General features: G+C 45.7%; 1 protein-coding gene across 2 annotated transcripts in view; it reads left to right on the forward strand.

The window, feature by feature from the left end:
- The first annotated feature begins 149 nt into the window (after window positions 1-149).
- The window catches only part of LOC137790256 (rho guanine nucleotide exchange factor 17-like), a 52,684-nt gene continuing 39,412 nt past the window's right edge, over window positions 150-13,421 (forward strand). For both annotated transcript variants that reach the window (XR_011077886.1, XM_068584310.1), the window contains exon 1: window positions 150-5,860. Coding sequence is in view for 1 of the 2 variants with exons in the window: in XM_068584310.1 (XP_068440411.1) it covers window positions 623-5,860 (5,238 nt within the window). In the remaining variant the exon portion in view is untranslated. The remainder of the gene's footprint in view (window positions 5,861-13,421) is intronic.

Raw genomic sequence — 13,421 nt, forward strand, 5'->3', positions numbered from 1 at the left:
AGGAATGGGCTATAATTACACAGTATCGGCCCTTTATCACAAAAAAAAGAAAGCTTTTCCTCTCAATCCCCGACGGGGGCTATGACAGCCCCTATACCCCTAGTCCCGCCCACCCCCTCTGCCCTATCTCAGGCATTAACATGCAAAAAACAACATAAGTCACGGAAAACCAAATCATGCCAAAATAAGGAATCCACAAACAGTTTGGGGGGAATTAGAAGTGGGTGATGCGTCGGGCCTGTGCGAGCGTGTTAAACCTGACGAGGGGCTCAAGTTTGGAAATATTAAGGGATTAACAATGGATGGTTGTGTTTGTGAACAGGTTGAGAAAGTTTTGGCCAACAAAAGTAGTGCTTTCCTCCCTGCACGGATGCGGTTTCGGGAATCGACAACATGTAAGTGTTGATAACGGAGCAACGCTCACCTACTTACTCACTGAACAGATTACCACTTGATTCACCTACAGTTACGTTTTAAAAAAAAAAGTTATTGTTGTTGTGTATTCACGCCGTTTGTCCGCGTGTGGGGGGAAAATGGACCACAACTCCAAAAGGTGCTCGAATCTGTGATTCCCGTGGAGCGAAAATGTGTGTGTGAAATCGAACAAAGAAAGACATGAACAATGGCAGCAAGGGAGAGGAAGAATGTGGCGGTGTTTCGCAGCGTTTCTTTCAAAAAGTTGGGGTCCTGGAGCGCCAGCAGGAGTGAAGAGCAACAACACAAATCAGAGGGTCTGGAGGCAGTTGGCGGCGCCCTTCCCCCGGAGCCCAGCAAAGCAGAACAGCCCTTAGCGACGCGTAATGTCAGTGTGTCAAGAAAAGTTTCCAAAATCTCTGCCACCACCACCACCACCACCGCCGCCGCCGGCCTCTCGACCGCAGATCCAAAGAGAAACTCCTCTCTTTCTCCATCCATCCGACAGCTCACGGAGAAGTTCAGCAGCGGCTCCGCCCGGACGCGTAGAGCCTCACCGGGAGACGGCGCAGCAGTGACGCCGGGGAGCAGCACTCTTCCCCGGGCTAGTTGCTCCACGAGAGACCGGTCACCGTCTTGTAAATCTTTTCACGAGGACAGCGGCGGCGGATATTTCAAGGAGAGCGATACCACCGCTGCAGAGTCACTGACGGACAACAAAGTGCAAAAGTTTCACTCCGAAACCGACTCGGTTTCAGGCTCGGACTCGGAGAAGAGAAGTGAGAGGCGGAATTTTAAACGTTTATCAACTGACAGCAACTCCGGTAAGAGAGATTATTCACAAATCAATGCATGCCCCTCTGATCCTAAGACTTTGACGACAGATGAGGAAGAGGATGTTACCATTAGAGGGGTTCCCCCACCCTGTAAATCTCACAGAAGTTACGCCGTCACACAGCACATTGACTTTATTCCCCTGCACTCTGACAAGTGGCCCAGTGTCACCAAAATTAGACAACTTTTTGACGAGAGTCAAGGTACAAAGCACACGACTGATTCTTCTGAGAATGTAAAAGCAGTCAGCAGAGGACATTTACATGAGCTCAGCCCCAGTGAGAGTCCTCTCCTCTCGAACAGACGTGACACATTTTCGCCTTGCAGCTCTGCGAATGAAGCTAATATCCTGTCTTTGCATGGGAAATGTATAGTTGGAGTTCAAAGCACTGTTAAAGATAATTTGTGTCACGGTATGGACTTTCATTACAAAAGTGACCACCAGCAGGACTCAAACGAGGAGCAGGCAGACTTAGAGACACAAAGTTCTCATGACTCTCAAAGTCTCAAAGTTTCTGGCGTAAATACTTTTCACAGCGGCAGCAGTAGCAGCCGTAGTTGCACTGGGGGTAGTCGCTACCAGAGGATTAACCCATCTCCGTACAGATCTCATAGTCCCAGCACTGAGTCAGAGGCTGCCCACAAGACCCTGAGGACGAAGAGGCTGACATCTGACCCAGGTTCTGACCTTCAACCCCTTGCTACTTTGTCTCGGACTCGATCGGAGAGCTTGGACACCTCCTCCTCTCTTCAGCGGCCGACAGTGAGGGAGAGAAGGGATAGACAGGGGGTCGGGCTGCCCAGGGATAGTTTACATTCCTCACATAGCTCCTCTAGAACACCAGCCCTCTGCTCCCCCTCCTCTGCTCCAGGTCCAGATAAAGCCATTACCTCCTCCTCTACTGTACCTCCCTCCACGGAGCTAAGAGCCCCAGCCAGAGTTGACTCTCCTCTCAGCTCCCGCTGGAGGTTTAGCTCTGGAGACGAAGAGGAGGAGCACAGAAGGAGAAGAAGAGGAGGTGGAGGAGACAGTGGGTGTATTCCTTCTTCCCCAGCTCCTTCCATCTCATACAGAGCGGGAGAAAGGGGGACCACTGAGCGAGTAGGTAGCTATTTATCACGCAGTAAAAATGGCTGGTGGGGTGCAAAGGGAATTGGTAGATCCTCAGGCAGTGAGGAGGACAGCCCTGGTTCAATAGGCCCCCACAGTCGAGAGGCAGTGCGCCGTCGCTCTCTTAGAAAGAAGAAGAAGGTCAGTGGAGCTGGTTTCGCAACAGGCCGTGATGATTGCGATGATCATGATGGCGAATCAGAAGACAGCAACAGTGACACGGCCTTGACAATGGAGCATTTAGAGAGGCAACAGCAGCAAAACACAGGAGGAGAATTTGCGGGAACAGCGTCTCGGAGCCACTCTGCAGAAGAACCCAGCAGTAACAGTAACAGAGCAAGGGTGCAGCAATGGGAGCGCATCTCCTCACCTGTGACATCCACGGCACTTCCTGGTGTATCACGAGTGTCAAAGGTCAATATCCCCCCTTTTGTTTCTAGTCCTGGTGGATCACTTTGCAGCAGTCGATACTCCAGCACTGAGACACTGAAGGAGGAGGACCAGGCTGGCTGCAGCAACCGTGCAGCAGGTGTGTTTTTTAACACTGGTGAAAAAGGAGGCAAAACTAGCAGAACTGCATCCTTGTCCATGCTGAGTAAAACATACCATGGGAATTTTACCATGTACCGTTCCCCAAGCTTTGGCCATGGGGATAACTTCTCTCGTACCCCTGTGCGGGTGCGCCCCAAGATTGTGCCTTCAGTCACCCCCTTATCTAGTGTACTTGCCAGAGAAAGTGGGGCATCGGCGGGAGTTGGGGGTGGTAGGAGTCCAGCAATAAGCAGGAAAAAAGGTGGAGATGGGATGGTTAATGATAAAAACCAAATATCCATATCCAACCCTGATATTACCTCGGAAACTATGTCCCTCTTAAGCTTTCTGAAATCTGACCTGTCAGAGCTGAAGGTGCGGAAAACAAGTGGAGACAAATCCGGGGTCTTGGACGCGTCCCCAGTGTACAGGATGGGCTCACGGAATCAAGCCGGCAATCTGCTACCTCCTGGTCGTCGGCCGTCACTGAAAGACCTAACTGCCACCCTGCGGCGTGCAAAATCCTTCACTTATTCAGACAAACCCACGACAGCAGTGAGGTGTTACTTGACAGGTGGCGCCACGAAGAGGAGCTCTTCTGAGCAGCAGCTTGATTTGAACGGAGAGGGTGATGGAGGGAGGGTGTTGGTGTCAGAGAGGGAAGTAGAAAGTGATGGGGGTGATTTTGGCATTGGAAGACGACAAAGAATGAGGGATTATGGATTTGATGATGATGAGGAGGGGATGCCAACTCCATTGCAGGAGAGGTATGTGCAGGAAGCCAGGCAGGTAATTCGAGATATTTGCCAGATGAATACTATAGAAGATGATGATGTAGGCGTAAAGAGGACTGGCGACGATCAAGAAGAAGATTTTTACCAAGTCAAGAAAACAAATGAGGAAAAGGAGAAAGCACGAGTGAGTGTTGAGGAACAGGCAAGCACCGCTCAAGGGGCTGAGTTTAAAAACACAAAAGACAGGGATAAACATGAGAGGGAGAGAGAGAACAGGGAGAGGAGCAAGAGGGATGGACAAAGTGTGCAGTTGGAGAAGCTAAACAGCAGGGGCACAGAGTACAGGGAGAAGGGAAAGAGACAGAGCAGAGAGACGGAGAGAGCCTTCCTGAAGGACGACTCGGAGGAAAGCATGTTCTACGACCGCTCTGTGGATGATTTTTCAGGCCATGAGTCTAGTTTAACAGATGAAGGGATTGTAACAGAGCCAGAGACAGGCCCAAGTGACCCCTCTGAAAGGTCATTCCTGGGCTTAGCAGGGGTTAATTTGGGGTCACGAATTGCTAAGGATGTGCTCGGGCAGCCTGTCACCGTATGGAAGCAATCGGCTCTCCATCAGGCTGAGGGGTTTAAGCAGGAAAGACAGGAGATGACAGAGAACAGCGGGAACTGTACCAATCGTCTGAACGATGTCAACGTACCTGCCTCTTTGTCTCATCCAGCCCGCATGGCTGAGAGTGACAGTATCATCATGGAGCTGAGCAGCACTGCTGGTATCAGCAATGTTAACACTGCCATTGAGGAGATCAACACCAACAGCGCTGTGTCGCAGAGGTCTGCCGGCACCACAGGAGGAGGACTTGAAGCCCCTGCAACACCCAGTTCCGTCCGTCGAAGGCGCAAGTTCTCCCCTTCGAGTATCCACAACACAGGCTCTGATTCCAGTAATGGCAGTAATGCAGAGTCAACAATAGCAGCTGTTGGAAATGGGGAGTCCACAGTCTACCGCTCTCTCAGTGACCCCATGCCTCAGCGGCACTGTTCTGTAACAGAAGAAGGGAATAACAATTTTTCCTCTGTAGACAGCAACCTATTGGGATCCCTATCTGTGAAAGGTGGAGGTGGTGCTCCAGATGCCTCTGCTGTGGCCACGTTGTCCGAATACAAGGGCAGTGTGGCCAGTGACTTGTCAGTTTACAGTGATGGCGGGCTCCGGGATGATGCCATTCATGACTATAGTGGGGTGATCAGGAGCATCGTAGCTGAGCCTGGTGCAATGGACAGACTGATGACAGACGACCATGGCAAAGCTCCCAAGAAGAAGTCGTTCAGTGACCCCAGTCGCCGTAGTGATATTCCTTTACTTTCCCAGAATGACTCTCAATTCAAAGGTCAGACTGGCAGCAGTGAGCCAATCGGGGAATTGGATCAACCTGGTCAGATCCCACCTTCCAGCAGTGAGCCAATCCTGAGTGAGCAGAGAGCGGAACGGTGGGAGCCAGAAGGGAAGCCTAAACATGAATTGCTGCCAATGCAGCCAAACATAAAAAAAGTCAAAGCTCGTTCCCAGTCTGAATGCACCCCTCACTCCGACAACCATGACAATGACGATGACGATGATGATGTAATAGACCAAGATGGAGAAGAAGTGGAGGTGCAGAACTTTAACTTCAACCTCATGCTGGCTGAAGTTCTGTCGCCCAGAATGGTTCGTCGGCCCACCAGGAAGCGTCCAAATAGGCTGGCTCAGTTTTTCCCTCATGAGGACCCATTTGAGCCCTCAGAACTGGGTTCAGAGGAGCAGGCGAACCACGGCGACCACACCCCTCCCCTTCCGACACTGCAACTTAAACCCAAAACGAGATCCAAGCATGTCCGCCACGCCAGCGAACCGGCCACTTTCCTCCCCATCACCCCACCTCCACAACTCCAGCCACTGAAGGAAGTGGACTCCTTCACCGCCCCACCTACTGCAGAGCCTCCAACCTCAAGTAAACCTCCAGGAGACGGGGCCCCATCTCTGGAGACTGTGACCCAGAAATATATTCTGGAACTGAGCACTCCTGAGGGTCCAGGGCCTCCTGCGGCAGCCAGGGATGGAGCAGAAGGTTCAGTGTTGGCTTTGGAAGGACCCTGCGAGACCAACACCACTGGAATTACAGAAGCTGGACCACAGAAGAAGAGCACAGAGGACACTGCATCCACAGCTGTCCCACATAAGACCAAGCCCAGAGTGGTGAGTCCATTTTATCATTTTCAATACTGTGTGTGTGTGTTATTGTTATCCAAGCTTCTCCCAGAGCATCGGGTAAACACTCGTTCGCTATGTTCAGAGTTGTTCAGAGGGAATCTAAATAGATATGTACTTTAGTGAATGAGTGCAAAGCTGGCATGCTCAATGCTCTCTTGTTGCACGCTGTCTTTGGTTTCTGATGATTTCTGGTTTTAAATTTGGTTTGCATTTGACCGAGAACAAGTGGTTTTGTATTTGTCTTTTTTCGAATGTCTCAGATATGGAAGGAAAAATGGTTTGAAGGTGATACCCGTTTTCTTAAAAGCTTCCATAATGTTTGCCTGTATAGTTTGTTGTCAGGGTTTCAGAGCTACACCCAAAAGTGTATGTGCGTGCTCCTGTGCCTTTTTTATGAAGTGACGTGAATCAGGGCCCATATGGTAAATTTCAGAGTGCATTTAGGAGCCGCACTAAAATACAGAAGCCATTAAAGGCTGAACTGTGTTAAACAAACATCACAGGATGTTATTAGTTTGATTAAACAAATCTCAGACAAAGGGCAGGAGTGGACCAAGGCCTGCTGCGTGTGTCTGTTTTCATTTATTTGTTTCATCCAATATCGATTGACTCTGTGCCAGACTCATAGTCATAGAAGAGGGAGTAGAATAAACGGTGCACCCAAACACAGCGTGTGTGGATGTGTATTCAATGCTGCATTTACTCAGTCGTGTGGGAGGCTTCTGGCTTGTTCCATCATAGCAATACAGGTTAACGGATTGACTGTTGACCAAAAATCTAGGTAATGAGGATTATAGAACAATTAACTGACAATATTTTTTTGTTATTCAAACAACCACCAAGTAGAATAAGAAGTGTATGATATACTTACAATGTGCCAGAAATGTTAATTAACCTAAACTATTGCAAGAACGTAACAGATGCACACACTTATTGGTTAATTGTAGTTAATTGGAGGTTTGGCTTGCGTCACAGTGCACTGTAAGAATAGATATGTTTGTTAGTGTTTATCAGTGCCTGTGTTATTCGTTGCCATACACACATTACCTCTCTGGAGGGTCTTTGTACAGTCATGGATGTGATTTTAAATATGTGTGGAGAAAGTTAAAAACAACACTGGGAATACCATTCTTAGCTTAGGGTGGAACATATTGATATTGATTAATATTATTTCCATCTATTGCCCTGGTATTTATTGCTTTTTGATTGTTTAATCCTTTGGCCCATTCTCCTTCCTTGTTCCAGGAGAGAATGTAGCAGTAGCTGGCGAGTGACCTCCCCAGGCAGGAAATGGGTTTAGGGAAATGGGAAGTTGTTGTGGTTACCGAAGTGTTTGATGATGTCCAGAATTACCGGTCTGTGTGTGTGTGTGTGTGTGTGTGTATTATAAACGGGTTTCTTCTTCCTGTGTGTGTGTGTGTGTGTATTATAAACGGGTTTCTTCTTCCTGTGTGTGTGTGTGTGTGTGTGTGTGTGTGTGTGTGTGTGTGTGTGTGTGTGTGTGTGTGTGCGCGCGCACAGACATATTGTTTGCCTGGAAACTATCAATGGCTTGTTTAAAGGCTGGATGCCCAAAGTTTTGCCAACACTCTGTGTTTAGAGCACTGCCCTGCAGCTGGTGTGTGTGTGTGTGTGTGTGTGTGTGTGTGTGTGTGTGTGTGTGTGTGTGTGTGTGTGTGTGTGTGTGTGTGTGTGTGTGTGTGTGTGTGTGTGTGTGTGTGTGTGTGTGTGTGTGTGTGTGTGTGTGTGTGTGAGAGAGAGAGTGAGTAGGACTGAATGTAATACCAACTGTGCCAAGCTAAAATGGAGCACAGACAAGTTCTAAGAAAGATAGGAGGTGGGTGAGATTTCTCCTTTTCTGGAGTGTGGTTTGTTTCACCCTCGGCACTTTGAATGTGTTCTGACATCAAAATATGTCATTCATTTGATCTTTATCTGATTAACTTTTTTCCAGTATTTCCAGCTCATGCCCATCTCCTTGTGTCTTAATTCTTCCAATATAATATGCCTACTTATTCTGCTCTTTGCTGTCTTTCTTGAATCTCTAGAACATTGCAGTGAAGTGAGGTCATAAAGTTTGTCTTGGAGGGAGGGAGAGAGAGGGAGGGAGAGAGAGAGAGGGATAGGGAGAGAGAGGGATGGGGAGAGAGAGGGAGAGAGAGGGAGAAGGAGAGAGAGGGAGAGGGGGAGAGAGAGGGAGAGGGAGAGAGAGGGAGAGAGAGAGAGAGAGAGAGAGAGAATGTAAGCAATTATTTTCTTTAGAAATAAACCATATAACTTGTATGTTGTGCTCCTGTTTGGTTTTTCACGCTGGGATACATAAAAAAAAACAACAAAAAAACCCAACATTATTAGATGCAAAAACTCTTATTCAAGGCAATTCATATCGGGAAAATGTTTTTATGATGCGGAGTTGTGACCCCAACTTGTGTGTTGTGTGTGTGTGCACTACTGTTTGTGTAGTCACTTTAACAGCTACTAGCAGGAATGCGGTCCATCTTTACTTCTCCTCAGCTACTTCCAAAAAGAGCTGAGGACTCCCAAGTAGATGCAAGAAACAACTGTGGACTTCAAGAAAACAGCCTGAAATAAGCAACGTTTATACCACGTTAACATCAACATTAACATATGTCAACGCCACTATCTGGTCAATCATTCACTACCAATTGTTGGTAGTTTGAAAAGGATAGCCGCCCTCATAATATGTTTTTGTGCTTTTTGCATGTACTAGAAATTACAAAAATGGCAGTGTCCCACACTCTTTCTTAACAAATTGGAGATAAGAGAACAGGAAACCTAAAGGCAGAGAGAGAGGAAGGAGACAGACAGCTTGGTTTGTGCTTCGTTCGGCGTGGATTAGTTCTAAAAGCACAGTGTTTATAGCTTCAGATTTATGACTGACTTTGTTTTATCAGGCCACCCACATGGAATCAAATAATTTCTCCCTGCCCGGTTCTTTCTGCTTCAGTCCCGTTACAATCCCCACTTCTCTCCAAATGTAGTTAATGCCGGAGAGGACCAGTAAAGGTAGAAATACTGACGTTTTAAATACTTATTGAGATGCGAAACAGCCTTTTTAAATTTTTTTTAGAATAAGGATGTTTTAGGCAATCCCAGTGAAACAATGCAGTGATTGCATTAGTTGGTTAATTTCTTTCATAATTGATTAAATGTCACTGATGGTAAAAAAACTTGGGAATTTGTTGTGGTTTATTGTTGTGCTTATGCAGAAAAAGAGGCCCAATGTTATAATGCCGAAAGTAATTAAAAGGAGCTTTACCATACAGGAGACATTTACATTTATTAAATATAATAATTATCTTATCAAATAGGAACAACAGGGCTGGTAATGGACCTCTGTTTTGTAATCAAAATGCATCATCAAACTTTTATTTTGTGATCAATAGAGGGTTAGGAGCTTATCCAATAAGTTGCTCCTTTGAACACAGACTTCAAAGTGAAGTTCAAAGACACATTGCACACGTAAAGGACACAGTGTAGGTGTTAGGGGGTTCTTCTCTAATGCAAAGGTCATCCCAGGTTCAGTGACGTCCAAAAAGGAAAAGGATGCTGAGCGAGGTGAAGGTGAGATGAAAGGATGAGGTTGTGGTTTGTTCTGGTTGAAGGTCGCCAAGACTAAGTAGGCGAAGAGGAAGAGCTGGGATGAATCAGAAGATCAAACGGCCACACCGGAGATATCTGCGGCTTCAATGACACAGAGGCGGCCTCTGATTGTCGACACTTTGAGTTTACTTCCGTCAGCGCAGGTGGAAAACTGTATCTAAAAGCTGAATGGATCGTTGTGCGGTATGGTGTGATCCTGTTGAGAGTGTAATGACATGTTTTATGTTCCTATTATGGTCCTTAGAGAGCTGAGAACTTTGGGGGGAGAACGTCTCCTGCCTCCAGCCATCTTGTCCTTTCCTCAAACACTAAATACTTTGCCTGTCTCTCACATGCACAATATTGCTCTTGGGGCAGGCACAACACAAATGTTTTGTGTTCCTCCGAGTAAGACCGAGTGTGCGTGTGTGTGGTTCATTTTAATAATAAACTTATTTTGGTTTATACATATGTTTGTTTGTGGTTCAGCCACTCTAGCGATCCATCTTTTCATCACCTTTTTATATTTTGTAGACACAAGAGCGGTAAGCTCATAAATATGCAGCTATTAGCTTAGCTTAGCATAAAGACTGGAAACTGGGGGGACGCTGGGCTCCAAAGGTAACAAAACCCACCGACCAACACCTCAAAATCTAACTAATTAACACATTATGTATTGTTTTTATTTAATCTATGAAATAAAAAAACGTAACTGTGTGTGTGTCCATTGTGAGCATTTAAAGAACGCAACTCAAACAAACAAATCACATGAGACCTGAGACTCCATCTGGTTTCTCACAGTTGGAAAACAACTCTGTGGGGAAGCAGTTCTGGATGTCCTTGCCCTTCGTTGGTGACAGTTGCAATGCTTTGAAAATCTTTAACGTTCCCTTTTAAGGAAAGTGTAGCTCGCCAGTGGAAAGGCATGACAGTTAAACCTGTGAGGAATGGGTTCCTCTTCAACCTCCTTTGCCTCTTTGTTATCCTCATCTCTTGTCCCAGTCGCTGCACTCGAGACTGTCTCTTTCTAACTCTCTCAGTGTGTGTGTGTGTGTGTGTGTGTGTGTGGATCCGCCCAGTGTAATTACAGAGCAGTTTGCTTATGTAAGGAAAGCCTCCTCTGAAACAGCACTTTCTAGCACAGCTGCCTTTTCAGCTTTTTTTGCACACAGGCTGATTTCTACATACTACAATGTGTGTGTGTGTGTATGTGTGAGAGAGAGAGACATACATAATGTATGATGAATAACGCGTTCACATGGTTCTTTTGCTTCTTTGAAAATGGGGTCATCTGTTGAAGACCATTTGTATTGTATATTTTACAATTTGTATTAGATGTCTGATGTGAGGGTTTCATTGATGATTCACCTCATGCAGGGCTGCACTGTTTGCTGCCATGTTTCAAGTTCAATCACCTCAGCTTTAAATTACAGCGGATTGTAATTGTTTTTTCCAAAGAGAAGAGAAGGAAAGAAAAAATAAAACTGTTAAAATGGCCTGAAATACTTAACATGCCACAAAACATCCATTACAGACACACAGAAGAAGTCGAGGGATAACTACTCACAGATTGGGTCTATTAGATTTCCCTGTCAGCATTTAATTTAATAGTCTGGTGAGCACCAGACTATTATGTTTGTGCAAGATAAAGAGAGAAGTTAGAGATGGCAATTAACTGCATTATTGTCATCCTACACCACCCGAACAAGCTAGTTGCTAGCTGTTAGCCAGTGAAGGATATCTGGCTCTGCAAAAATACTTATCTCTCCATAAAGCTAATGTAATTTACTTGCCATTCATGCTTGCGTCTAATTGATATAACCTCATGACTTTGTGGGCCATGAAAGGTGTGAATCTGGTTGTAAATAGCTTATCATACTTTTTTTTACCACTGTCAAGTATGTGATGGCCTCACTTTGTCCACCAGTGAGCTGCTTACTGTGTGTATTGTCCATCAGTCAGGGCATTCATTGCAATCTGCACATTGTCGTTTGAGTTGCTTTTAAACATTCATATTCATGAATATGCTAGTATGGTTTTGTGTATGCGCATATCTCTCCACGACAGATTATCATGGACATGTTTCGTGTATATCCCCCATTCACTCACACAAAAGAAGAACTGTGTCACCAGTGCAACGTGTAGCATAGCATAGTTTACGGCGTGGTCGGACACACACACACACACACACACACACACACACACACACACACACACACACACACACACACACACACACACACACAGGGTTTAGGTCTATCTGTGGGTTCACTGGGCTGAGTTCTATTCTCTCATTTGTCTTTTTGTAATTCAGACATGACAGTAGAAACACTCAGCTTCTTCCTCCCTTCTCTGCTTCGGTCCTTGTCTTTCTGTCACCCTCTTCTTCATCTGTCTAATGGCATCAGTCCGCCGATTTGGATCATGCTCTAGCTGCCAGTTGAGAAAGACTCGTCAAAATGGGAATGGGAGAAGCTGGAAGTGTCGTAGCGTTGCTCCTGAGTGGCTGCTGGGATCCCGGATTAAGGCGCAGGGAGAGGAAGACTGTTGGAGAAGAGAGACGGGAGCAGCTCAGGACAAAGCGGCCTCACAGGCAGGTGGTTTTGGTTCTCTGATTGTCGGATGCAGTTGGTTTGTTGGACTCACAGTTTTCTTTACGTTTTAAGAAAGAAAGATTAGGTGAAGTAGACGGACTTTGTGACAAAAAAATATTTCAGTAAACTTTGGTTAGTCCCTTTTCTTAAAACATAAGTGATATTTTGTAAAATAAGTACAACTCTGTGTGTGTGTGCGTGCGTGCAGAATTAGCAGTTAGATGAACCTTTTCATGTTTAGCTGTACGGCCATCATGTTTGCTGACGGTGACATCATCCCTATCATGTGGATTTCCTAATGACGCACATCCATGGTGTCACGACATCATCCACAGTACATCAATGACGTCACTGTAGGGCTTTGTCGAGTTCACGTAGCCCTATGGTTCGGATTGTGTTTTTGCTGTCGGAATTTTGGCTCACGAGTTTCTAGTTTTTCACACTCTTGTCAGGATAAGCAGAGGGAACAATTGAACAAATCAATGCAGCAATACATTTGTCAAAAGTAGAAGTACAATTGAGTTTACTCTTGGTTCGACCCTACACAGTATAGACGTCAAATGAGATGAGCGAACACTAAAATACAATCAAATTTACTGTTTACATTGTTCTTATACACTTTTTGCATCAAAGTTGCGTTGCATATTTCCAGTGGCAGTAAACTAGATGACTGTAGCATAAAATAATGGCAGTTTTATCAGCAGCCGCCACCATGCTTGAACAAAATAAGCGCAGCACTTTACAGGTCATAGTACAGTTCTAGGAAACTCTTGGTGTGTGTGCGTGTGTTTATGTCGGGGGAATAGATGCTTGAGTTTAAAGTAATGTGATGCATACTTTGATCACTGTACTGATGTTTTGTGGCACGACTAGTCAGAATTACTCCCCACTACACCTCACCTGCAAATTATTGGTCAGCAACACTGCAGACCTAACACGTTTCACAAGTTGTTGCATATTTTCAGTTTATTTCTTTGTTTACCTGCCTCCTAAGGCTTTACTCTCTTGTGCTCGAGTTGGGAATGCACTCGCCACAGATGACAGAATATTGAGACAAACATTGTATCCTCTTTTTCTTCCCATTCATCCCCACAGTTTGTAAATTACCCAATCATGGAACAGTGCAAGATTGCCACATATTTTAGTTTTTTTTTCGAGTTGTGTTTTGAATTCTAAAAAGTCCAAAAGAGTGACCCGGTTCCCTTCCCCTCTCTCAGGTGAACCTTGAGAGGCTTGATCACTCCGGCCGCTGCCGACCTTTGTACTTAAGTAAAACATTTTGTCCCAACGAGCTGAGTTTGCACAAAACTATGAGTCAGCGTGAAAATATTTTGACCTTACCTCAACTG

This window comes from Clinocottus analis, unplaced genomic scaffold (assembly GCF_023055335.1).
Source record: "Clinocottus analis isolate CAN_PGR_092001 unplaced genomic scaffold, fCliAna1.0.p SCAF_2, whole genome shotgun sequence".
NCBI lineage: Eukaryota > Metazoa > Chordata > Actinopteri > Perciformes > Cottidae > Clinocottus > Clinocottus analis.